Below are 24,482 nucleotides of genomic sequence, written 5' to 3' on the forward strand. Positions count from 1 at the left end.
TGTTCACATTGCAAATAGCATCTGCAAATGCAGAGGTTTGGGGGGGGGGGGGGGGGGGGGGGGAAGAAGATATCTACATGTAGCTACCAAAACAGTAGGATATGAGGGTGTCCCAGGTCACTGAAGTTGAAAAAGCCTTTGATGAATTAAAAGATGCAATATTAATAATATATAAATACAGAGAAAGCACCAAGAAAGCTTGGAGAATATGCTGGGTGGCAGATCTTGCTGATCCTGGTCTCTTCAAAGTAATCTCAGAGGTCTTCAGAATACATTCAATAGTATTACTCCTGAAAAATAAGGTTAGCACATATTATCTTAACAAATAAATGATGATAACAGGGTCCCCATAATTCAAGCACACGACTGGTGCAGCACATGTTAGGGTTTTGCTACATTACATACATAAGCAGTGCTAAGATTTGGGCATTGAGGAGTTTCTCACTGATCTTTTGGAAGATAACAAATATCAAGTAATATTAAGAAGATAAATTTGTCAATCAAGGATCTTAAGAACTGACAATATTTTGTGACTAAAAGATAGCAGACTTTTAAAAATACAGCTTAATAAACTATCTGATTCAGGAAATCTGTATCTACTAAAACTCCTAGAAAAATAAAAGACATTATTATCCTCAGACTTTTGGACTTGGTTTGGTAACAAATGGGATGAAAGGCTTCAGAGGATAAAGGCTGCATCTGAAATGCTAACATTGATTTGTGGTTTTTTCCTTTTATCAGTTTGCAGTTAGCCTTCATAAGCTTTTCAAAGTGCAGTAGTAGAGTAATTCTATTCCTAAAAATGAAAGAAGAAATTACTACCAAAATGAATTTAAGATGGAGTATAGCCAATTATTAGCATCAAAACTTTTTACACCTCATGTCACTAAACACAGGGAATACTCGTTGTGGGTGACAATATTTTTAATCATCAAAAAAGCAAACAACTGCAACAAAATTGCAAGAGCTGACACTTTTTGTCAGCTGTGCTCACCTCAAGTGTGAGACAAAATACATGTCCTGAGGGAAATTACTATTCACTCTCGTTTTGGGGTGCAGTTGGTTTTGTTACTTTCTGGATTCAAAAAAGAAAATCTTCCTTCTGGATCTTTTCAAAGACACAGGCAATAGTAGCCTCTGCACTCAGTGTTGCCTAGTAAAGGCCAAGATTTACTCAGCCATGGCCAACTGATGTGCTTGTAATCAGACACTAAAAAGAACAGAAGACTTAATCAAATTTTATTTGCTATTTTAGTTATCCTTATGCTGCCCCTTTATCATACAAATATTAAACATTTACATTATATAGTTATAAAAACAAGATAATGTTTAGAGGTAGTTTATGAGCTAATCTGACAAAAAAAAAAAAACAACATTGATCTTGAGATGCAAAATAAATCACTTAAGTAGAATTCCGGGTCATTGGTTTTTTTCTGACCTAGTCTGGGATGGAAACAGCAAAGACTGCCATTAGGAAATCTAGTATTCGGTAATGCTTGCCAGCTCAGTAGTGGGTGGCAGTAATACTATGTCAGTGATTGGAGAAAAAAAAAAACCCATACAACAACCTGCCTCCCTGCCCATCATCTCCAGCTGCATCAAAAAGCAAATAATTTTTAAAAAGTAAACTAGAGCATTGAAGTCTGGCAGTCTTCTATTTCCAAGATGCTTCTCAGTGCTCAATAGGGAGTTATGACATCTGCAATTTGTTTGATTACTTCTTGTGATCATCTATTCATTGCAAGATCTGGGCTTGATCATCTCCACATTATTGCCTTAGCAGTGTTCACAGGATCAAACCATTTCATCTGATACCATAGATCTCATCATCGTAAAATTAAAACTTCTGAAGACTTTGAAGTATTGTTTTGGCACTCTGTCAGAATAACTCCTGCTGTCATCCTTCTTAGGAGTTTTTACTCTAAGTAAGATTATTGCTGGGCATGAACCTACAGTGCTATAAATTAGGTCATTATTTGTAAAGTAAGTTCAAACCCTATGATTTGGCAAAGACAGTTCTGGATAAATAGGCTCAGTGCAGTTTTGGAGTCTCCTTTTAGGAACATATTAACCATGGGTCATATTGTTAAACATAAACTGCTGCATTTTTGGTACACTGATTTTAAAAATATATTTCTAGGTATTCTGTACATAAGGCTGCTGTAGCTGTATTCAGTTGACTCCAGAGAATGTCAGAAAAAAATTAGGTGCAGAATTTGATGCCACATTAACTCTTAAAATGGTCATTGCCAATTCAAATTTCTGCACTTCAAAACTGTAACTGTCTTTTAATTTAAGATGAATATATATTAATTTTCTAATAAATTTTCATGTATTATATGATATGCATATATGTAGATTTCTGAAAAATTGCAGACATGGAGTCAAAGAACATCTTCAAGATTATCTGTTTGAACCCCTTTAATTCATCTGATCACTTATGCACAAGAGAAGACAGAACTGAGCTCATAAATTCCATTCTTTATATATTTATACACTGACTCATTTAGAGGCTCCTCATCCAAAAAAAATCAGTCACCTCAGGATACAGCATCAACAGGCAATTAACATTACATTTAATGCCATGTACTTGTTAATGAGCACTAAACAGATGCAAGTGCAGTGATGCAAACACACTATTGTTTCTCTGACAGTTTAGGCACAACATGAAAGGTAAAGCTAAAAAGGCTTTTGTATGACTACATTTCACTTGATCTTCTTGACCTACATGTAATGCCCACAGTAGTGCTTAACTTAAAAGATATTTACCTCTGATCCTTACATGATCAATTTTGAGAATACACAAGAATCAATGAATGCATTATGTGGAGTACATATAGTATACATACAACTACTGTGACTAGAGATTTGTACACCCTCATTTCTGCAGACACCTGACTTACTCATAAGTTTCAGTGAAGTGACTGAGCAAAGATCAAGTTCAGTACTTTTCTTCTCTGTTGGGAAAGAAAAAGATAATTGGTACAACCCAACTGTGTTTCCTCTTCCTTTGTCAGTCAGCCCCATATTATTCAGGAAGAGGGACAATGCTGTGTAATTAAGACCAGTCACACTGCAACAACATCTGATAGACATCTAGCACTACATAAACAATAAAGTATTACAAAGTTTGTAATCCAGCAAGCAAATGATTGTAAGAAAATATAATTTATTCAAAATTCACGTATAACAGAAAAGAACAAAGTAAATTAAATTAACCTTCTGAATTTTTTACAGTGAGGGAGGTGGAACACTGGCACAGGTTGCCCAGAGAGGTGGTGGATGCCCCATCCCTGGAAACATTCAAGGCCAGGCTGGACGGGGCTCTGAGCAACCTGATCTGGTTGGAGATGTCCCTGCTCCTTGCAGGTGGTTGGACTAGATGGCCTTTAAAGGTCCCTTCCAACCCTAATCATTCTATGGTTCTATGTGAAGAGTTTATCCAGCTCAAGTAGCAAGATTGTTTAGCCTGCCTGCCTTGAGACTTTCAGCTGTTTTCACAGGTGTGGAGTAAAACACACACTATAAATAGTATGCAAATAAAACAAGGCCAAAGGAATAATCTATCAGTTGATTAGTGAGTTGTTCTGGTATATAATTGATAAAAAGCAGGACAAAATGGGTTATAAAAGCAGCACAGAAGAACTGAAAACCTGGGGTTTTTTTCTTTAAAAAAAAATGTGGGTGCTCTTGTTTCTCATAGGTGCTGCGGGTGTTTCTGCTCACCTGCAGGATCTTGCCTTTGATGGGTAAGAACAGACATCAAGTTTTATATTTGCACAATTTCTTCTGCGGAAGCAAAAACTTCTCAATTGACTTATCTGTTTCAAATCCAATCTTTTTTCTCCCTTTTCAGGCAGAAGGTGTTCCGTGTGATTCCACAGAATGATGAGCAGGTGGAAATCATCAATTCCCTTGCCAGCAACATGGAGGTAAAGAACTTGGGAAAGGGGCGATATTGCATTTGAAAGGAACATTTATCCTTTTGTTCAACTAACATATATCTTAAAAAAAAAAAATCGTGCTACTGAATTAAAGACCTAATTTTGATTCCATTCAAGTCAGCTGGAGTGTTTCTTCAGAAGGAACAGAACAAGGTGATAAATATAGAGCTATGCAAATACGTTCCAATACCTTCCTAGAAAGTTTGGTTAACCCAGTCTCAATATCAAAGTGCCCACCAGAATTTATAAATAGAATAACTTAATCTGAAATGCTATCTTCAGTGTGGGGCGCTTTCAAGAATGTGTTAGATAAAACACGGAAATTCCAACTACCAGAACTTTTACTGTTAGAGGCAAAACATTTTGCTCATGTAAAAATAATCTAAAAATCTATACTCCCAACAGACAGAACCTTTTGTTTGGCCTCTAGTCTCTAATGTAATCTTTTCTTCTCCAACTTTCCTTTTAAGCTTTCTTTCTCTCCAACCAAGCTGCATGTTTCTTACTGACCTTGATGTAGATATATGATGACACAATGACATAAGAAAAAACAATAAAGACAGCAAATCTGTTCTCAATATTTCTCTTCGGCTTTGATGTTGTAAAATAGCTGTTGGTGAAAAAGACACCATTATCTGTAGGATGAAAGAATGGTTTTTTAATGAAATACAGATGTGGAGAACTATCATCAACAGGCAAGTACAGCATGTTGGAACAGTATTCCGTAGAACATATTATTGGAATGGTGCTGCCAATATTAAGAAAATTAATATACCATGCTTACTTTTAAAGGTGTAGTATGAAAAGACTGTTTATTTTCTTTCTCTTTTAAACAAAGAAAATATCCCTGGATTCCCATTGTTATACAAAGGAAGCAGTCAGGACTGATAGTAGTATATCCTGGAACAGTTATCTCACTTGAAGACACAGAGTCCACCAGTCCCAATTTCCTTTACGTTCACGAGATGAAAGGCTGAAAAGGCATTAGGTTGGCAAACTTGCTTTGCTTTCATTGGCCTTTAACAGGGTGCTAAATCCAGAGGTCTGGAAGCTTTCTTCAGCAAAAATACATTAAATAACAATAGCATTGTCATTTGTCCACCCTAAACTAAACATCTTCTGAAGGCACAGGTTTCTCATACCAATTTTAGTGAGCTGAATCTTAAAAGCGCTCAGAAAACAGTCTTTCCCAGCTCATTTATATAAAGCATTCATGTAGCATTCCCCTACTACTGAGTCAGGAGTCCATTTCTGTCTAACGCTTATAGGCAAAAACATCCAATGAAATCTGTACAAAGAATGAAAGAAATTGTAAAGATAGTAATAATATTCACAGGTCTGTATGCACTCAGATGCTCTAGATAACTCGGTATTTGTGAAACTGTCACTACCATCTCCAGAATTCTGCCATATAAACTGCGAGGCCTAATAAAATCTTCTTAATCAACTTCCAGTTAAAATTTAGGTTGATACTTCTGGCAAGAAAGGCTGGGTCAGTGTAATAGGATAGGATAGAACTTTGGTATGTTAATCATAATAAACATCACCATCACAGATACACCGACCTAAAAATCACATTTATTTGTTTATGTATTCATCTGGCCTTTTTTCAGATTGACTTTTGGCAGCCAGACTTGGTCACACTGGTAAGGCCAAAAATGCAAGTTGATTTCCGAGTTGAAGCTGACAAGTCTTCTGAGGTTGAAGAACTTTTGAGAGAAAGTGGAGTGGAGTATGAGTAAGTTTGTTCTCACTACTGTATTTCGAATAGAAGGAGATTAAATACTGGGGAAAATGTGTTTGATCTTTTCGTATTGGTCAACTGACCTTCCTGTCACAAACTTCATCCCTCCTGTGGATGCCTCTGCCGGGTTCAGCTTTCCTATGGCAGTTCAAATGGACTGTACCTGCTCTTTGTTAGAGGAGTGGGACAAAATGTTGACAGAGATGAGACAGGAAGCAATGACTTACTACCAGGAACTTCACAGAGGCGAGAGCTCACTGCACTACACAAGGCTGGAGTTCAGAGGGGACAAGAAAGATTTCCCACTAAAGATAAAACACAGCAAAGGTCTAGAAAGAGCCAGATGGCTTTGCACGATAGTATCAGGGAACTGAAGCCAGAAAATGGTGAGCCCCAAGGACCACCATGAGGGGCTCCCCACTGGGTTCTCTGAGCTGTGGAACGACAGCTAGAGGGGCAAAAAATCCCAGCTAGTAACAAAGAGAAGACAGTTTCCAGGTGAAGGGCCAAGGGACTGGGGAGAACAGATTCCCAGGACAGCCTTGGGGTTACTAAAGTTACACAGCAGATCCATGGCAAGGATTTCTCCAAAGAGAGACCTCTTAATTGGCTTAAATGTTTTGTAAGTATATTGCCCAGAAATAAAAAAGCCCTGAGTTTCCATGACAACTGCAGCATAAGTGGAGGGAATAGACCACGCTGCCACATTACACGTCCCTGAGAACGAAAGCATTGTAGTGAGTAGCACTGATGGAAGGGTAAGGACAAAAGAGCAGGACCAGACAACTGCTTATACTTCGTATCTTATAGTGACTATGCAAGCACTAAGGATGAGATGTCAACTTTGGGCTGGAATGGAGTAGGGCTGTCTTAATTCCTCCTTAAGCTGCACCTGAACTTTGCAAATTGGCTCAGCCCATCTTGATCACTAGGCTTCGTTGATGTGCAATGAATATTCTGTCAACATCATGTACTTGGACACTGAAAGTCAGAATTACTTGATCATATTCTCATTACTTCATTGGGCTGAATGAGGTATTGTCTCTCAGCCCCATTGTTGTTGCCACCAGACCAAATTCCTTTGTTGGACACCACACAGTTCTCATTAAACATAACTTTTACAATCTGTTAAATGCAAGGATAATCCACCTCTAAACTTGCTGGCCACATGTTAATCATGTTTGATTTGGATGCTGCTGAGAGAACAGAATCTAAAAACATTCTAGAAGAAATCCTTTTCAATAATGACACAGGCCACATACAGCACAGGAATCCAATTTCAGTGGAATTTCCTCTTTGGCAAAGGAGGAGTTACTCTACATGTTTTAGTTTTTCCTATAATATTCATGAACTCCCTCAGGTCCATGCACAAATCTTTTGATTGCAACAAAGGCCATAGTGTCTGGAAGGTGTCCCTGACAATATTGAGTGGAGCGTCCTTGTGACAACCCAAGCCGTTACAATTCTTTTGAAGTGCAGCTGCAGTGCCATGACATCATGTCAACACAGTCATTTGCACTGTTTGTTCTGAAGGCTGGTGGTGCCTCACAAACTGGCCTCCTGCTCTTCTATCCAAATCACAAATGATCAAGGACATATCCTGGATGAGTAAGATTTGTAACGATGTTAAGACAAGCATTGGAAAAACAAGAGGACTTCATTTTTTTATAGCCAAGGTTGAAATAGAAGCAAAAGGTCCTCAAGAGAATGCTCGATGATGAGCTATGCCTTTGAGTCAGTGCCAGGGAAAGATCAACCGGAGAGATCCAACTAATCCAGACAGGATGCTGGAGTTTCTTGCCATTGTGCGCTCTACTTTAATAGCCCACCTCACATGCAGTAAGGTAGCTTGGAGGATGGATAGTGCCACCTGCAATAGAGCTGTCAAACCACACCTGAACTTTGGAAGCTTGGTTTGACAAAGAATTTAATCAGGCAAGCGTCTCTGGGTTGCTGCATGGCAGCGTTACATTGCTGCAGTCCAACTGTTCTCCAGTGCCATAAGCTCAAGAGAGGGCCCTTTTCCCACCGAGGCAGAGACAATCTGGCAACGTGAGGGCAGCCCAGAGCTCATTTTCTACACACACTCTGTCTCAGCATTGCCTTGCTTCTTAAAGCAAGCTGTTGCCACCTGGGAGGTTTCTTAGTATGGGAGTGAGTAGGCAGGTGCTAATTAGGAAGAAGCGATTGCTCCCTGATCATTCTCGCAGCAAGGCTGAGGCAGGAAGTAGGTGGAAACTAGAACCTAATAAACAATTTTCAAATTCATAATTCACCCCCCTACACACATTTCACTCTACAATCCATGCGGCCTTAATGCCAGGAAGACTCTGAAATGTCTACCTGGTGCTTACTTTCCTGCTAACAAATTGTACGTCTCACTTTTCATGGTGCCGTATTGCAGAATTCTGATTGATAACCTGCAGGCTGCACTGGATGCCCAGTTTGACAGCAAAGCTCGTACCACCAGACACGGCTATGAAAAGTACAACAACTGGGAAATGGTAAAGTCTGGAAGTTTGCCACTTTATTAGCTTGGTACCTTAGCCTCTGTAGACAAAATGGCTTCTGGTATGCTTCCAGCCTTCTTCCCTTTTCCTCTTTTGTTCCACCCATTAATATGATAACTCCTTCTCCAAACTCTCCTTCCTCTTCTCCTTTATTGCTCATTACCAAGTTAATCTGTATAACCCATCTCCCTACGCCTATTTCCTCTAATTCTGCTCCAGTGCTGCAAAGAAACTCTGGCAGAAATCCAATGACCGGGCTGACATGCTTCACTACTAGTTTGCTCTTGCCTTTCTACTCCTTCTCCCATCTACTCTGCTAAAAAACTTGATTCCATTCCTTGCCCCAATTCCAACTCTTCATCTTCCACCATAACCTCTCCCTTCCTCCCTCCTTTTTTCGCAGCCATGCTCATTTTTCCTGATATGTAATCTTGACATTCTTCACATCTTTGCAGTGGCTCCTTGTCATCCATTGCATCACAGTTCTTCTACTGAAAATAATGACAATCTCCCTTTCATGTCTTTCCTTGAAAAAATATTTCATTTCTGTGTTGATCATTGCCCCCTAAGCCCCTGTTAGCTTTTCAAACAAGAAAATTTGTATTTCCTTTCCAAGTGTTATCTACAGATCATACACAGAACTAATCAATTTTCTTCCACCAGAACTCTCCTAAAAAAAAATTGCCTTTTTTTACAGGGCTATTTGAAAATAAGAACTAAAGCTCCTCTAACTCTGCAAAATCCACCAGCATCCATAATGTCAACCGTTATTTCAAGTATTCTCTTGCCAGTTTGTCTAGATCCATCTGCTGTTTCCTGACTTTTCCTTAGTTCATAGATCACTCGTTGGGCATCAAATGCTTTTTTGTGGGGGGTGTCATAACTTTTTTGTGAGCTTCTGAAGCACTTGTAACAAAGGGAATCTGCTCCAATATTAAGATAATAAAGGCTGTTATTACTTCTCTTAAAAAATAAATAGAATGAAGGAGATTTTCTTTCTTTTGTATCTGGCATTGGTGGACTGTTCCTACAAATCCCTGTTCAGCATTTCTATCAGTAATTCAGGAATGATGATGAGTAAAAGAGCCATGAAACTGTAAAACATTACAACATGTAGAAGATTTAAGGCATTCAATTTACTTTGCTTAACAAGAAAAAGAGTTTTCTTTATTAAGGGCTGACAAGGTCATAACTATCTAGAGTTAGCATTCAAAGGGTTTTGTAATCCACCAGCCATACTCTAAACCAGATGGATTTAAGTAAGTTCATACTAGAAAATCTTAATTCAGACATATAGCTGTAGTACAAGTTGGAATTATATCTTGGAAATCTACAAACTGCATTAAATATTAGGTCAAGTCAGATGTTCAGAAGGACATCTTTTGGCTTGAAGTCTGTGAATTAATTTCTCTGGACCTGAGGATGGAGACACCAGTAAATTTATCCTCCTTATTAAACAGATAGCTGCTTGGACTGCTGATGTTGCTGCTCAGAACCCAGACCTTGTCTCTCGCAGTGTAATTGGGGAAACCTACGAAGGACGACCACTGTACCTTCTCAAAGTGAGCCTATGATTTCTTTGTGCCAGACCTTTCCTCTATTAACCCACAAGATTAAGATGTCTGTTTAAACACCAATGATGCTAAGATAGTAATATGTATTTTGCATAAAATCTAACACATTTTATTTGCTACTACTATGATTTTTTCACCTTTTAAGTTTTCTCTTTTTTTAAAAAAAAGAGCATAATGAATTATTAGAAGTTCAGACATATAAATTTAACCACACTCCTGAGAGCTATTTGAATTATCATCCACCTTTATGTGCTCTCCATCTGTAGTTTGTAAACATATTTACTCTAAAAGGATCTATAAATGTCAGTCTCTCTAGCCATAGGCAATAAATTTGTTTGTATCTTCATCATATAGAATTTTTTTTTGGCACAACTCCTGCAAATCAATAGGATACAATAACTTAAATAAAGGTGAAAGGACAAAGATTACTTGCCCAATATTGCATAAGCATTTACAATATTATATCAGTCAAGCAAACAAGATGAACTCTTTGAGACACTACAGGAAATAAATCAACAGTGCAGAATAATCAAATAATTGAAGGGGGAAGCTTATCTACATTAATAAAAATGAAATTATTAAGAGTCTGCTGTGTTAGCTTCAGTATCATGGTCAGCTACAGCTGAGAGCACTCCATAGACTTCCATTTAATCAAGGACTGCTATATTTGTATAAGTTTGACTTTTTATTTCAGCAAGCTAACTTGTTCTGCACACAAGTTGTTTTGTTCAAAACCTGAGGTTTTTTTGTTGTTTTTTTTTTTTTCCTAGATAGGAAAAAGTGGTCACAATAAGAAGGCCATCTTTATGGATTGTGGTTTCCATGCAAGAGAGTGGATCTCCCCTGCTTTCTGCCAGTGGTTTGTGAAAGAAGTCAGTAAGCTTAATGATGAAAAAATATTTTCCAAAATGCAACTATGATTAAGAAAATCCTAAGTGAGCCACAAGAGCTGAGGCCACTGCAGATTGCCTTTTTACCTTTAAATACCTGTCCGCATATCCCTTCTCTCACCTCAGATGGTTAGGGTGTAACCACTTAAATCAGATCTTAATGGTTGGACCTGTAATCTTTCAGCAGCTTAAGACTACCTAAAAGCATATGTAAGAGGTACTGACAACTACAAGGGTCACTTACACAGTCTGTAAATTCCTTTTTGCACCTGTAATCAGAGGAAGGTTAGAGACAAGCAAACAGGTCTATTCATATTTATATTTATAACCATAGTCATTTTCTTTACAGAGTCATAAAGCGTTATTGTTATATTCTTCTGACTATTTATTCCCTAAATAAGGAAATTCAAGGGCACAGCAGAAGGCATCTGAATGCATGTCAGAACAGCCATCTCCCTGCAGCATCAGGTGCTGGATTCCCTGCCACCAGCTTTGCTCAGTACGGCAACAGAGAGGGTGGAAACCTACCGTCAGCTAAGCAGAGCGCACTGAGAAAATATACCCAAGAGAGGAGGAAGGCTATAGATGAAGCTCCCTGAACTCCACTCAGGAACAGGGCAATGCACATGCATCCTTTTGAGCTGCCACTTCAAGTTGCACAAAATGTTTTCTAAAACATGAAACCATATTCAGGAAAGAGCTGCACAGGTGAAATCACTTCAGGCTGAGATACTTTAGGCCTTGAATTAAACAATTTTATGTCCTTTGTCTTTTCCTTCTCACCACCAATATAAAGCAGGTGGGAGTTATCAAATGCTTCAGTCTTCTCTACAGAGAAGAGGTATATTCCCCCTCAGTGAGGGGAGATCAATGAATTTGGCAGAACAACTCACTGATCCAATCTCAAATTTTGTAAGAATTCCTGCTTGATTAAAACAAAACAAAAATCAGAAGCAGCGGCTAAGATTTAAAACCCAAGTAAAGGAAAGCCAAAGTACGTGAGTGAGTCGTACTGGCAGAGGCCTTGGTGGCAAATATAATCTCAGTCTTATCAGCCAGCCATGCGGTTTTGTGTAGAGAGCAGTGGAAATTGAAAGTGACATCTCAGTGGAGTCAATGGGAGTGTGATTTCATTATCTCCTAATGAGGCTGCAGACAGTATGTGTTACCATTTTTCTCTTAGCAATTCACGTCACTACAGCTGTCATTTTCACTGTCTGGTCACTTAATTCATGGGTGTACCTGACACCAGCAGTGGCTCTGCTCAGCGGATTCAAGTGCGGATAGGCAGAACCGCTTTAAAAGCACAGTGCGCTGAGCATCATCGGCAGTTCACTGGGGATTGCTTCCAGAGATAAAAGGTAAAAAAAAAAAAACTAGAGAAAAACATGAGCAAGGTGGATTGTTATAGGCATCTCCCCAAAAAAAAAAGAAGCATTAAAAAAACCAAACCAGGAGAAAGTATGTTCTAGCGATCGAAACTGCTTTTCTAGATTCTACATCCAACCTTTCCACTTGCTAGTTCCAGGACAATAAATGCCTTTCTCCATGGTATTGCTCCCAGTGTAAAGGAAACGTGAATGCAGCACACTTAGAGCAAATTTCAGTGACCACTGCATGCTCCCTAGACATTGATGTAAGTCCATGAATAAGCATACAAAGTGCCAGGCCATTAGGATATATGGGTTTATGGCAGGAGTTTTTATGTTATTCAATATATGTGTTTGGAAAAGTGCAGGGAAAAATCTGCCTCCCTATGAATATGTGTATCCACAGCATTATGACTGGAAATGTGTAAGGATGTTGTTTGGAAATATTCTCTGTAATTTTGATTATTGATGAAATTTCTCTGCACAACAGATATAAAAAATGGGAATAATGATTTTTCCTTCTCACATAAATTAAACCCAAACCTTTAAGGTGACCGGATGTTGGGAGAATATAAGGACATGAACTTTGCTCTGTCTTTAAACAAGAAGCTAGTAGATGGAAATCTCTTTCTAGTGATTTATTATCCTATTCAAAATCAACGTTACTTTACTGTAGAATTTATCTACCAGAATGAGATGGCTTTCTAACAGCAGTGTGATTTGAGTCAGTATAAATCCTCTAAGTATATGTAATAACACAATGCCATCTCACGTGGTGGAGTGACCTGGGTGACTTTGCCCACCACATTCATCAATTTCTGATCCAAACCCAGGCCTTTAAATACACAGAGGAGATACAGATCTATGAAGGCATCATCAGCTTTTTCTACTTTTCTCCAACTAGGCTGTTGAGAGCTATGGAAAAGATACTGTCATGACCACACTTCTCAACAGCTTGGACTTCTACGTTTTGCCTGTTGTTAATATTGATGGTTATGTTTACACATGGACAAATGTAAGTACATTCTTATTTCTCAAAAAGAGTATTGCTCGAAAAGCCAACTGTTAGAACTTTCTCTTAGTTTTGATCTATGCTTCACCATTCTATTTCAGGACCGCATGTGGAGAAAGACACGCTCTAAAAATGCTGGTAGCTACTGCCTTGGTACAGATCCCAACAGGAATTTTGATGCTGGCTGGTGCAGTAAGTGTCTCCTAACAGTATCTGCAAGCGACCCTACAGAGGTGCAATAACCAAGATACTTAATTACAGATTTTCCTTACCTGATGGTTGGTCCAGCTCAAGCTTCAGTGAAGGCCATCAGTATAGCATTGTGGAGTAGCTTGTGTTCAATTTTGGGGGCAGTTTTGGGAAAACAAACAAACAAACAAACAACTACTTCGGTTACTAGCATCTTCAGTATGGCTACTTCTATGAACATATATGCACACACACATGCTTATAGATACACATATATACATACACACAGACACACACACTTCCATGAGTTCAGAACAGAAACCGAAAGAGTTTGCTTTTGGTTGGTTTCAGTCAGTGAAGACGGGTTTCTTTTGAGTGGTTTCCACTTGGCTGGTTCCTGGAAGTGTCCTAGAAATGGGGAAGATATCCAAGGAGAGGATTGTTAAGTACTGAATCATAGAACCAGAGAATAGTTTGGGTTGGAAGGGACCTTTAAAGGCCATCCAGTCCAACCCCCATGCAAGAAGCAGGGACATCTTCAATCAGAGCAGGTTGCTCAGAGCCCTGTCCAACCTGGCCTTGAATGTTTCCATCCATGAAGCAAATCAATATCCCAAATCACTTAGATAATATAGGGCTTTACATCAATACTCATATTCTTCCAACTATGCACACTGTACAGGGCACGTTTATTTAATGCTATGTCATGTTGCCCAGTGTCTTAACTATGGAATAAAATATTCTCTCCTCTGATATGGCATGTGTCTCAGTAGGATTTCCAAGGCTTATCTACAAAAGTGGTGCAAAATGACTCTCCTAACAACCAACATTTTTCATTAAATACTCATTAAATTCACCTTTCTTCCCAGCTCTTGGGGCCTCAAAAAACCCCTGTTCTTCCACGTACTGTGGCTCTGCACCTGAGTCTGAAAAGGAGACCAAGGCTTTGGCTGATTTTATTCGCAAACATCTTTCTACAATCAAGGCATACTTCACGATTCACTCGTATTCCCAGCTGCTGCTATTTCCTTATTCGTATTCTTACAAATTACCAGCGAATTACGAGGAACTGGTAAGTCTCTGTCATTTTGACGTGATGAAAAGAATAAGTAGAAACAATCACTTGCTGGTTACGTCCATTTAACTTCAAGCAGTTTCTTTAAAATCTGGGAAAAAATCTGTACTGCCATTTTTTGAAAATACTTTAGTCTTTCATAGCAAGAACAAAAGAAACCATGAGAGCTTCAAGACAGTTCAAGTACAGGATAAACTCAAGAGCCTTATTTAATTTCCACATACACAACGAATTTGCCACAAGGTCAGGTCTGTCTTCCAAAAATCCCCTACGCTGTGCAGCACCACTTCCTCCTGACTCAAGAGGTTGCTGTGCGAGTAGCTTTAACACGTTACGTAGAAACGGTATGCCTGTAAGGCAAGCTATCAGCTTGACAGACTGTAGTAACCACGAAACAACTGAACTGCTGTCATCACCAGCACACAGGGATCTCTGTCTGCTGCTTCCTTAGTTCTCACTCAGGTGAAATAGTAAAACTCCTACTGGTATAGGTTCAGGACAATGAGGCAGTTTTTGTGCAAAGTATAATTAAAACCACTGAGATACAAAACACATAAAAAGTTTCAGTTCTGAGGCCTTTCTAAACAGGCCTGGATCAAACATCTTTATTTGGAACAGAGAGGACGAATGTGGTGTTTCCAAGTACAATGCTTCTTTTATTTATCCCAGACAAAGGCCACACCCTAACACAATTTAAGTAAGATAACAACAGTCTAGATTTTTTTTTTTGTTTAATCCTTAAAAACAGAGGGGTTAAAACTATTAAATGTGTAATAAAAGTTGTAAACATTTTATAAGGCCAAAAATCAACAATCATGAATAATAAAATGACTTCAGTTCTCTGGTATATTAGCAATTAGAAGCTGTTGGCAGGGAGAACAACACAGCAAAACAAAACAAACAAATCCTGATTTCTCCTCTTTCCTGCATGCTGCCAAAAGTCCAAGGCAACAGCACTGTGTGTTGCTCTGCTGTGCGGATTTGACAGATTTATGAGTATTCCCAAATAGATGTCATGATTCTGAAGCACAAACACAAACCGGGGCCAACAGTGAAGTTTCTTGTTACATTTTTTACAGCTTAAAAGAGAGGATGAAACTAAGATGAAGATTTTGTTTTCTTATTTTATATTCCAGAAATTTTTAATTTTAATTATTCCAGGGAACTGTAGTAATTTCTGGTCTTGAGTTTTTACAAAAGCTTCACATTTCACACATTGCAGATCAGTCTAAAGTAATAAAACAACACAAACCCCTTGAAGCTGCTTTGTTGTCAAGATCACTAAGTTCCCGTGTGTTAAAAATTTGTATGACATTCTGCCCAATTTTTTTAATCAAGAGCAAATGTGATGAAACATAACTGAAACTACACCGTGTTTCTCACAATATTAAATGGAAAAAGTTTACATTGACAGCCCATTATTAAAACAATCCTTAACAATAAGCAAGAACCTATGTACTTTTCTAGTTTTTTTAATTCTTTCACTAAATTAAAATTATATATTAACAATGTTCTATTTTAATACACAGTAAAATGTAATGGATCACCCACACTAAGGTTCTACAGTTTTTATTGATAAAAACTCTCCTTTTCTGCCGTAGAGCACAATTTTGCTATTACCATTCAGCATAAAAAGTAAATAGCTCAGGAACACAGGCTATATATTTCTCTTCAACCATTTGATTTCACTTTGTAAATTAGTCTTTCCAACATCACTTTATCCTATATTTTAAATTGGGCACACTGATCTCAGAGGGAGTTCCATTATTTTCCACTACAAAGCAATCACAAATCTCACCACCATGACAAGGTGACCCTTACGAGTGTTTTTCACATCTTAATTAAGGGAAACTATTTCCTCTATTGATGATCTCAACAAAAAGACAGCAGGATCCCAGAGGTGTTCAACTTGTGCAGTACCTGATTTTAACAAAGGAAGACTTCTTGCCAAAAATCCTTCTTTTGGAGAATAAGATCAGAGTATCACCCAATCAACATCACCTGTAGTCGGGATAATTAAACAGAAAGAGCCTAATTCACTCCAATGTCAGCGAATCAAATAGAAAGGCTGACTTCAACAGGCTCCGGGTCAGGTTCAAATGTGCAGCTTTTCAGGTTATTTCAAATAACTAAAACACATTAATTTAAGCTGAGACTAAAGAAAATTTAAGATTTTCAATCAACAATTGTACTTGCTTGAAATGACACACCTAGAAAAAGAGGTATTATTTTGTATGCCAATTGTGTTTCATGTCTAAAATTCTGTCTAGATTTAGAATTTAAAGAAATGCTGAAGAATGAGAATCTCAACTTTTAATATAAATTGTCTGGGCAAATAAAAGAATCATAAATCATTTTGCAAAGGAAGAAGCAAAATTTATGGTGCCATTATCTTATCTCAGATGTTATTTTTACTCTGACAGTTCTAATAAATTAAAGGAAATATAGTTGCAATTTCTTATCTCTTTCAGTGAGCAACTGGACATGTGCTTAAACAAAACCTCACATGTCTGCTCATCATTAATAACATTTTGTTCCTTTGTATTTAATTAGGGGTAGCATAATACCATGGGACTTAAGCTGTATTCCAGTGTCCAAAATATAGAAGGGCACAAAAATTGAGTAATTTGAGATTGAAGACACTAATAGTCTGCAGAAGAGAAAGATCTAGAGAATGTTTGTACCTTACTTTCCTGCAAGCGTACTGAACAGTGTGTCCTTGAGGCTCAAAAGGCTTTTTCTGTTCACAGCCTCAAGAAATCACCAGAAGGCATAAAACTGTTCTGGTTTTGGTTTCTCAGGTAGAACAGGGCACTCTGAGGATCCCAGACATCCTTTATGCTCCACTGCATTGCTATAGCAAATCAGAACAACCTCAAAGTAATTGAAGTATCCCTCAACCATCCCTGGCACTGGGGTGGGGTGTAAAATATTTAAAAAGTCACATGTCCCTTCCTTTCCACAACTTCCCACTCTTCTCCTTAGATGCAAAAGGATCTCAAGCCCATAGTTCACAAGAATTTTCCTAAAACCTTTCTCCCTTTATTCAGGGTTGTTTTATTTTTTCCCCTGCTCCTAAAGTGTTGCACAAAATTTTCACTGTTATCCAAACAACACTTAAACAACAAAACCAAAAACACCCAAGACAGGAAAATCTAGGTCAGGAATTTCTCAGAAGTTACTCAATATTCTTGTGATGAGACTCTCAAAGAAGTATGTACTCCTTTTGTTGAATCACATTTTGCCTACTCCATGATCCTCTTGACTCGTTCTTTACCGTGCCCTGGAGTGTTACCCTGCACACAGAATACAGGCTTGAATCCATCTCCTACAGAGAACGGAAGCATTAACATTCCACAATTAAAAAACGTGCTTGGCCAGACCAGTATCTCTCCACACCCCAAAAAGATTCTTTTCATCTTTATTTTACTAGTCACATTTTTGTCCTCTTGCAATAAGTAACTCTGCCTTTAATTGAACTTTTCATAAACAGTTCAGTCTATATTTTTTAATCAGTTCATATTTTGGCCTTAGCTTCCTATTAGGTCACTCTATGCTATCCTCATTTTCAGCAGACAAATCTAGTTTTATAAATTCTTGTTTGTATCTCAGTTGGCTCTGAACTGATTTGATCGAGCAGAGGAATGTGCATTGCGCCCTTCCTTCCTTTCCAAGTTTTATTCCATCTCTCAGTTAAACAACAAACTCAGTGCCAAATACATGTCTGCAGCCCACTCATACTCATTGCCAGATTAATCTATGTGCATTTTTACAGTTTGGCAGGCTGCAGAATATTATCCTAATTTACAACTCGATAATTTTCTAGACATGGGATTTCACTTTGTATTACCTGAAGGCATACTGGCCACACTGGTTACTGTTTAAGCTCACCAAAATTCACCTTCCGTATTGGGTTGGTCTAACATTTCATTTTCTCTTGAGTGGTTAAAACAGGATATAGTAGAAAGTGGAGATAGGCTTACAGTCTGTACAGCCTGCAAGAAGAGTGACTTCCCAAAATATTGCACAACTTTGTGAATATCAGTCTGATTATTTAACCTGATGCCTAGGAGTAAAGTATTTTCATTCCTGACTTTATTCCTGAATATGTTTAAGATATACGATGATCTGTTGACAGTAATTTCTAAACAGCAAAATCCTATCATCTAAGAGACTTGGACATACCAATGAGGAGTTGCAACCTCTGCTGTTGTTGTATCTGTGCTGTTGCAAACTCCTGTAATGGTACTCCTTGCTACAAGTAAATGGTAAAGTCAACTGGGAAGCACAACAACCAGGAAAGAGGGCAGAAAAACAATATTTGGAATTGGCTTCACAGCTCCTCCATTGAGTTTGCCACAACAGACTGCCCTGTACTGACACTCTTAATTGTGAAAAGGATGTTTTTAGTAGCAGCATCTTCCAGATGAAGCTCATGCATCAATCTGGCTCAAAGACAAAAGTCTCCAGCAGGTGTAGGGCACATTCACCTTAACTCAGTCACACTGGAAACCCTCTCACCAGGAACTAATTTCTTAAACACTCTGTGAGACTGACACAGAGAAACAGGCTTGCAAAGAAAAAGGAAGCATCATACCAGAGTCCATCCCTTGGCTGGATTCCCTGGACTGTTGAGGGAGATGCTTAACTATGAGCAACAACGCAATAGTGAACTAAACTCCACATCAGTCATGGACTCTTTTGAGGAGAGTCTGTTTTTATTGGCAAAACAAGAAGGCTCAGAAGTTTAGCTTCATTCAGCTAAAGCTAAGTTTGCAAATACTGCATTTTCAGACTTTCATTACAAAGGAAGATGAGGGTCGCTTAAGTAGCACATGAGACCGAGGTGAAGTGAAAATACAGTTTTCAGCCTCAGGTAAATCAGTTTGTAGTCCAGTGAGGGAAGAGAGAAGAGGTCCAGTCAATCAGTGAGAAGGTTTCTCCAGGTCACTGTCAGACTGTGAGGGCAAAGGCAGTTGTCCACATGCAACGTCCCTGAAGTGCTTCTAAGCAGCCACAATTCTCTGACAAATCTAGCCTGATGATATAAAAGTAAAATGAGGGAGATGCTCCCCCGAAAAAATTACCTATTAACACAAGAAGATGCTTAGCCGGATAATTTATCTTGTTAGTTCAAAACTCCAGATGTGTTGAGAAAGAGAGGCCAGTAACATATCTTTAATTAAAAGCTAATAACTGAAAAAAATAGGTTTAATGATTGTGAATTATGTAAGATAATTGCAACTGAGAACACAACTCTGCTGTCTCACTGGCCCATGCGTTCTTTACACAAGATCAAGCCAAATATTAGTAATTGCTGTGTAAACACAGATGGGCAGTCAGCGCAGGGAGTACTACCTTCTGCTGAAATGGCCAGCTCTGCGAGCTCAGCTGCAAGTCAGAAGCTGAAAAGCCATTTCTGCTCCCAGTTAAAGGTATTAATTTGGAGTTATTTCTAGGACTTCAGGGCGCCAGTTGTTTCTCTGCTACTATAACTCTCAGCAAAATTTTCCTTGCAAGAGAGAGATTCTTAACAGTAAAACAAACAAACAAACCCCAAACAAACCACAACAATTCAGTTAAGCCAGTTATGCAAAGAGATCTAGAAAATCACTCAACAGCAGAGTAACCTCAAAGGTCAAAGAGATAGCGATGTTTCTCCTTGCAGCTGTATTCCAAATGACATAAAGGCTCAAAACCACTTTTCAAAAGCTAAATATCACTTTCTCTTCTGGAAAATGCTAGGCATTATTTATGTACCTCTGCATAAATCTCCATGTTATTTCCTTTTTATGGATGGTTTTGAGTAATTGTGCTATTTTAAAAAAGAAAAAATTCCTCATATTTTGTATTTATACTGACAAGTGTTTACTTAATTTTTATTATTCCTGCTGGTTTACATTATATTATTAAGAGGCGACTTTAGTTCCTACAAAATTGAATTATTATTTTTTTTTTACCTTTAGATTTTGGACTATACATCTATTAAGAAAGCAAGTGGTGAGAGTCACTTAAAGGAAAAAAATATCGAAATATCAAAACTCCCAATAAAATTTCATTTCATGATGAAGTCATAAATGCTCATTCATGTTTCATGTAGAGAACGTAACTTAAAATACCACCCCAATCTCCAACCTGGAGAGCTTGAGGAAGTTGTTTGTTTGGATTCTAGGCTCTTAACAGCTGGAAATCTCAATTGCTTTTTCTACAAATCTCTCTTTTTACAACTTCCTGACCAATAATAAAAAATCTCTCAGGTAAAAAGATTTCCTGACATACTTTTTCTGGTATCTGTTCTGGTATGATTTAAAGCCATCATTTGGCAGCTGAGTGAAAGGAATGACCTATCCTTCCCAAAGAGCAGCTCTGCTGTTCTGTTGGCCCTACTGTGCAGTTTACTAAAGAGCGAGCAAATACTAGTTACTAACAGGTCCATACATAATACCAGACTATCTTTACAAATTTCATTTCCACTTTGCACATATTTGAAAAGAGGAAGAATCAGTTTACATTTAAAAATTCATTTACTATTGAGAGATTTGACTCAATGTCAGCTGCTGATTACATGTATATATTATAAACAAAAGATGACTGAAGAAAACACAGTGTCACTAGCAGGTAGTAGTCTCCAACCTCTACAATTCCCTCAACATGTGTTAAAAATTTCTCAGCTTGTTGAGGAATTAAAAAAACCCAACCAACCAAAATAAACCTCGACACTGGAGAGAGCTCAGCTACTCCAATTGCTCTGAATCCAAGCTGGTGAAGTGCAAAGCAACAACATTCTTCCTACAATTGCTTGTGTTCGGACAGTGGAGGGGCCAGAAACCAAACCCTACATTCAGGTACAGCCAATGTTATAGGTGGAAGGCCAAGCTTGAAATAATCTTTGGTCTGCCTTATTTAAATATTCTTTATGTGCTAAATCACCACAAATTCCTACAGCAAACTCCTATAATTCTAGGATGCTCAAAATCCAGCATTTGGGAATGGGGAAACACTTGCAATTCTGGAATAAAGTAGGCTGCCAGTGCTGATGCAAACATATTTTGATGTTGTTTTGTAGAAGCTGAGAAAGCTCTCACTTAACTAGTTTTCTAAACACGTTGTCCTATATAGCTTTTCAAGTAATTCACAGGAACACTTGAAGCATAAGGATGAACAGAGAATATTTTACAATATATCTTCCACTGGGAAGTAAGCCAGAGCATAACCTACAGAGAAAGAAGGGGCTTGAGGAAATTCCTGGAATAGTAAGCCATTCAGTTGCAAGCTATAAAGAAAAGAAAGATATGGCAACCCATTGCTTATTCTCATACTGAACATCTGCTTTCAAAAATCATTCATATTTATCATCTGTTAGTAATAGTTTTCATGTTTTATTACCAACATACTGTATAATGAAGAACTGGAAAAGCCACACGTTCCAAAGAAAAGTCTGTAACTTTCCTTAATGCAAACATACAAAGCTTCATGGTGCTATCGATGGGCCTGATCCAACCCTCACTGAAATCAGTGGGAGCTGAATGAGCCCCTCTGTGCACAGGAAATGAATTGAAATTAATGAGACTACATATGGTTCTCAGTAATTTATGCCTTTTCTGGCTGTTAATATTTATAAGACCTTAATCTACTTCCACATATATCAGTGTTCAGCTCCACTGACTAAGCTGACTCTCTGAATTTATAGCTGCATGAATAGAAGGAAAAGAAAGGCTATTGTATGTTTGCAGTTTACTGTACCAAGTTATTACTATTCTCTAAGATTCTCTTATCTCTAAATAAGATCCCTTATTTTGTTTTAATCTTGTAAAAATTTTCTTCTAAGTATAGAAAATCCTGTTACCTGTTCTCCCCTTACCTATCCAAACTGTACTGGACTCCACAGCAGGCTGTACATCAGTCCAGCAATACGCAGACTGGACTATACTCCATTACAGCTTGGAGAACGAGCTCTTGACTGATAAGCTCTTTTCACAACAAGAGGACACACTCTGCCTTGTCAGCTGCTGACATCTAGTCATTCTGAGAGATGAACAACAGTTGTCAAATAAGAACTTCTCAAGCATGGCTTTTCAATTTATTCAGCAATGTATTTGCTTAGATTCACTCAGAAGACTTCTGAAAATCTGCATTTATCATTCTTCTTTTCCTACAGAATTCCATTGCTCATGCTGCATCTGAACAGCTGGCCAGTTTGTATAATACCAAATATACATACGGCCCAGGAGCTACAACCATCTGTAAGTGCTGGCCTAAACACACAAGTCATCTATATTGAGTGCTACTTGGACTATCAAATGCAGTTTTCTAGTGATTCTTGTTCCTCTTCCTAAGTAGTCCCCTTCTTTCTTCACATACATAGACTCAAGCAGTATTTATGGAATCTGTCAATTGTAAAATATGGGATGATATATTCCTTAAGGATCCCAGGGAGTGTGTGACTCTCTGAAAGGTAAAGTGATGTGGTAAAGCGTTTAGGAATCCATGTCCATAGCATGAATTGCTAAATCATACATAGCTTAGATCTAAACAAAAAATCTCAACCTGGGATTTTCTACATTTCCAGTATCTTCCAGTCAAAGTGAAAAGATGATGTGAATCCTAAAGAATGGCTTCAACCACTCCAGCAACACAGATAATTTTTTCTTCTACTTTGCATTACAGTCTGAGACATGTACTAACTACAATTCCATTCTTCTACCCTTCTTGGGATCTCGGCTGTCAGGATACGGCCTTTGCAGTGTCAAAAGCCAAGCTGAGGTTGCCAAATCTAGATTTCTAGAACTTTAATATTGCCTATATTTAAGATCTCTTATTTTCCTTAAATATGGAAACTAATCTCTTTTCCCTATTTCTCTTTCCTTAAATAATTTAAAAAACCCTTTAAAAAGTTCCTCCTAATTTTTAGAATATTTATGGAGATTCTTCCTTTAAAAATGTTTTGGTGGTGCTTAGCAATTCTGGAGGCCCCTTCCTTACCAAAAGAGACTGCCTTCATTGTGCTAAAATAGTGGAAAGGGAGGGTACCATTTGTTCAGAAGAAAAAGATGGATATCCCAGATCTGCAGTTCTTTCAGATCTGTATGAACTTCAAAAGCAGTGACAGGATATTTGCTTCTGCTATCAAATTTTTCTAAACAACTCCACGCAAGCATGCCATTCTCCTCTTCCCTAGACATTCCTTCCACAGTCTCCCCACAACATTGACAAGGAGGGAGCACTTCAGTTTGTTTACATTTGCTTGCAAGCATCAGCTGGAACCAAGCTCACAAATGGCCTAAAATCACAGAAGCTTTTCCATGAGCATGAGAAATCAATCAATTCAGTGGATATTCCTTTTTATCTGTCCTTTCTGCATTCCTGGCTATGTGACTTGACTCCAAAGTGTATCACAGTTCAATGTGTGGCCATACTTTTCCAGTTAAGCGTTATTTTACTTCTTTATCAACAGATCCTGCTGCGGGGGGCTCTGACGACTGGGCTTATGATCAAGGCATCAAGTACGCTTTCACTTTTGAGCTCCGAGACACTGGTAGATATGGTTTTATTCTCCCTGAATCTCAGATAAAGCCAACCTGTGAAGAGACTCTACTTGCTGTTAAATATATTGCCAATTATGTCCTTCAGCACTTGTATTAGAATGAAGTTCTAAAAACTATTAAAGAAGGTTTTATTCAAAGATGCCATCCTTTTTATTCTTCCCTAACAATTGTTTTTTTTTTTAATTTCTCTGTACTTAATGTTCTTACTCATATCCTTAGTCCATCATAGGTCAATAAAACTGCAAGTTTGTCAAGATAAATTATATCTTTTATTAAGGCAACTGATAGTTGCCCTAGTAGTCAGGGGGATCTAAAAAGAGCGAGCACAAGAAGCTTGATTAACTTACGGTAAATGTTGCCTTAATGGTTAAAATTATCTTTACACAGAGCAGACGGGCAGAGCATTAGAACTTAGGCAGCCTGAATTCTAAACAGAATGAGAACAGCTAGGTGCTTCATATAAACACACTTTCATCCAAACATTCATTGCCTTAAGTTCACATCACACATTTTTAAAATGATGTTAGCTGTAATATGTGAATTTCCTCAAAACCCAGCCTGGATCTGCCCCATCACTGAAAACTAGTTTGGATCTGAGGTCACTGCTAGCCCGTTCTGAACTCAGTGCT

At 38.1% G+C, this 24,482-nt stretch overlaps 1 protein-coding gene across 1 annotated transcript; it reads left to right on the forward strand.

Moving 5' to 3' along the window:
- Positions 1–3,593: 3,593 nt before the first annotated feature.
- CPB1 (carboxypeptidase B1) lies at positions 3,594–23,950 on the forward strand. Its single transcript, XM_010115865.2, has 11 exons — positions 3,594–3,749; positions 3,857–3,932; positions 5,558–5,682; positions 8,093–8,192; positions 9,659–9,760; positions 10,543–10,644; positions 12,937–13,047; positions 13,146–13,236; positions 14,103–14,305; positions 22,467–22,551; positions 23,763–23,950. Exons 1-11 carry the CDS (start codon positions 3,679–3,681, stop codon positions 23,948–23,950), a joined length of 1,254 nt encoding a protein of 417 aa, XP_010114167.2. The 5' UTR covers positions 3,594–3,678.
- Positions 23,951–24,482: the final 532 nt, after the last annotated feature.

The sequence above is a fragment of the Chlamydotis macqueenii genome, chromosome 9 (assembly GCF_036417535.1).
Source record: "Chlamydotis macqueenii isolate bChlMac1 chromosome 9, bChlMac1.mat, whole genome shotgun sequence".
NCBI lineage: Eukaryota > Metazoa > Chordata > Aves > Otidiformes > Otididae > Chlamydotis > Chlamydotis macqueenii.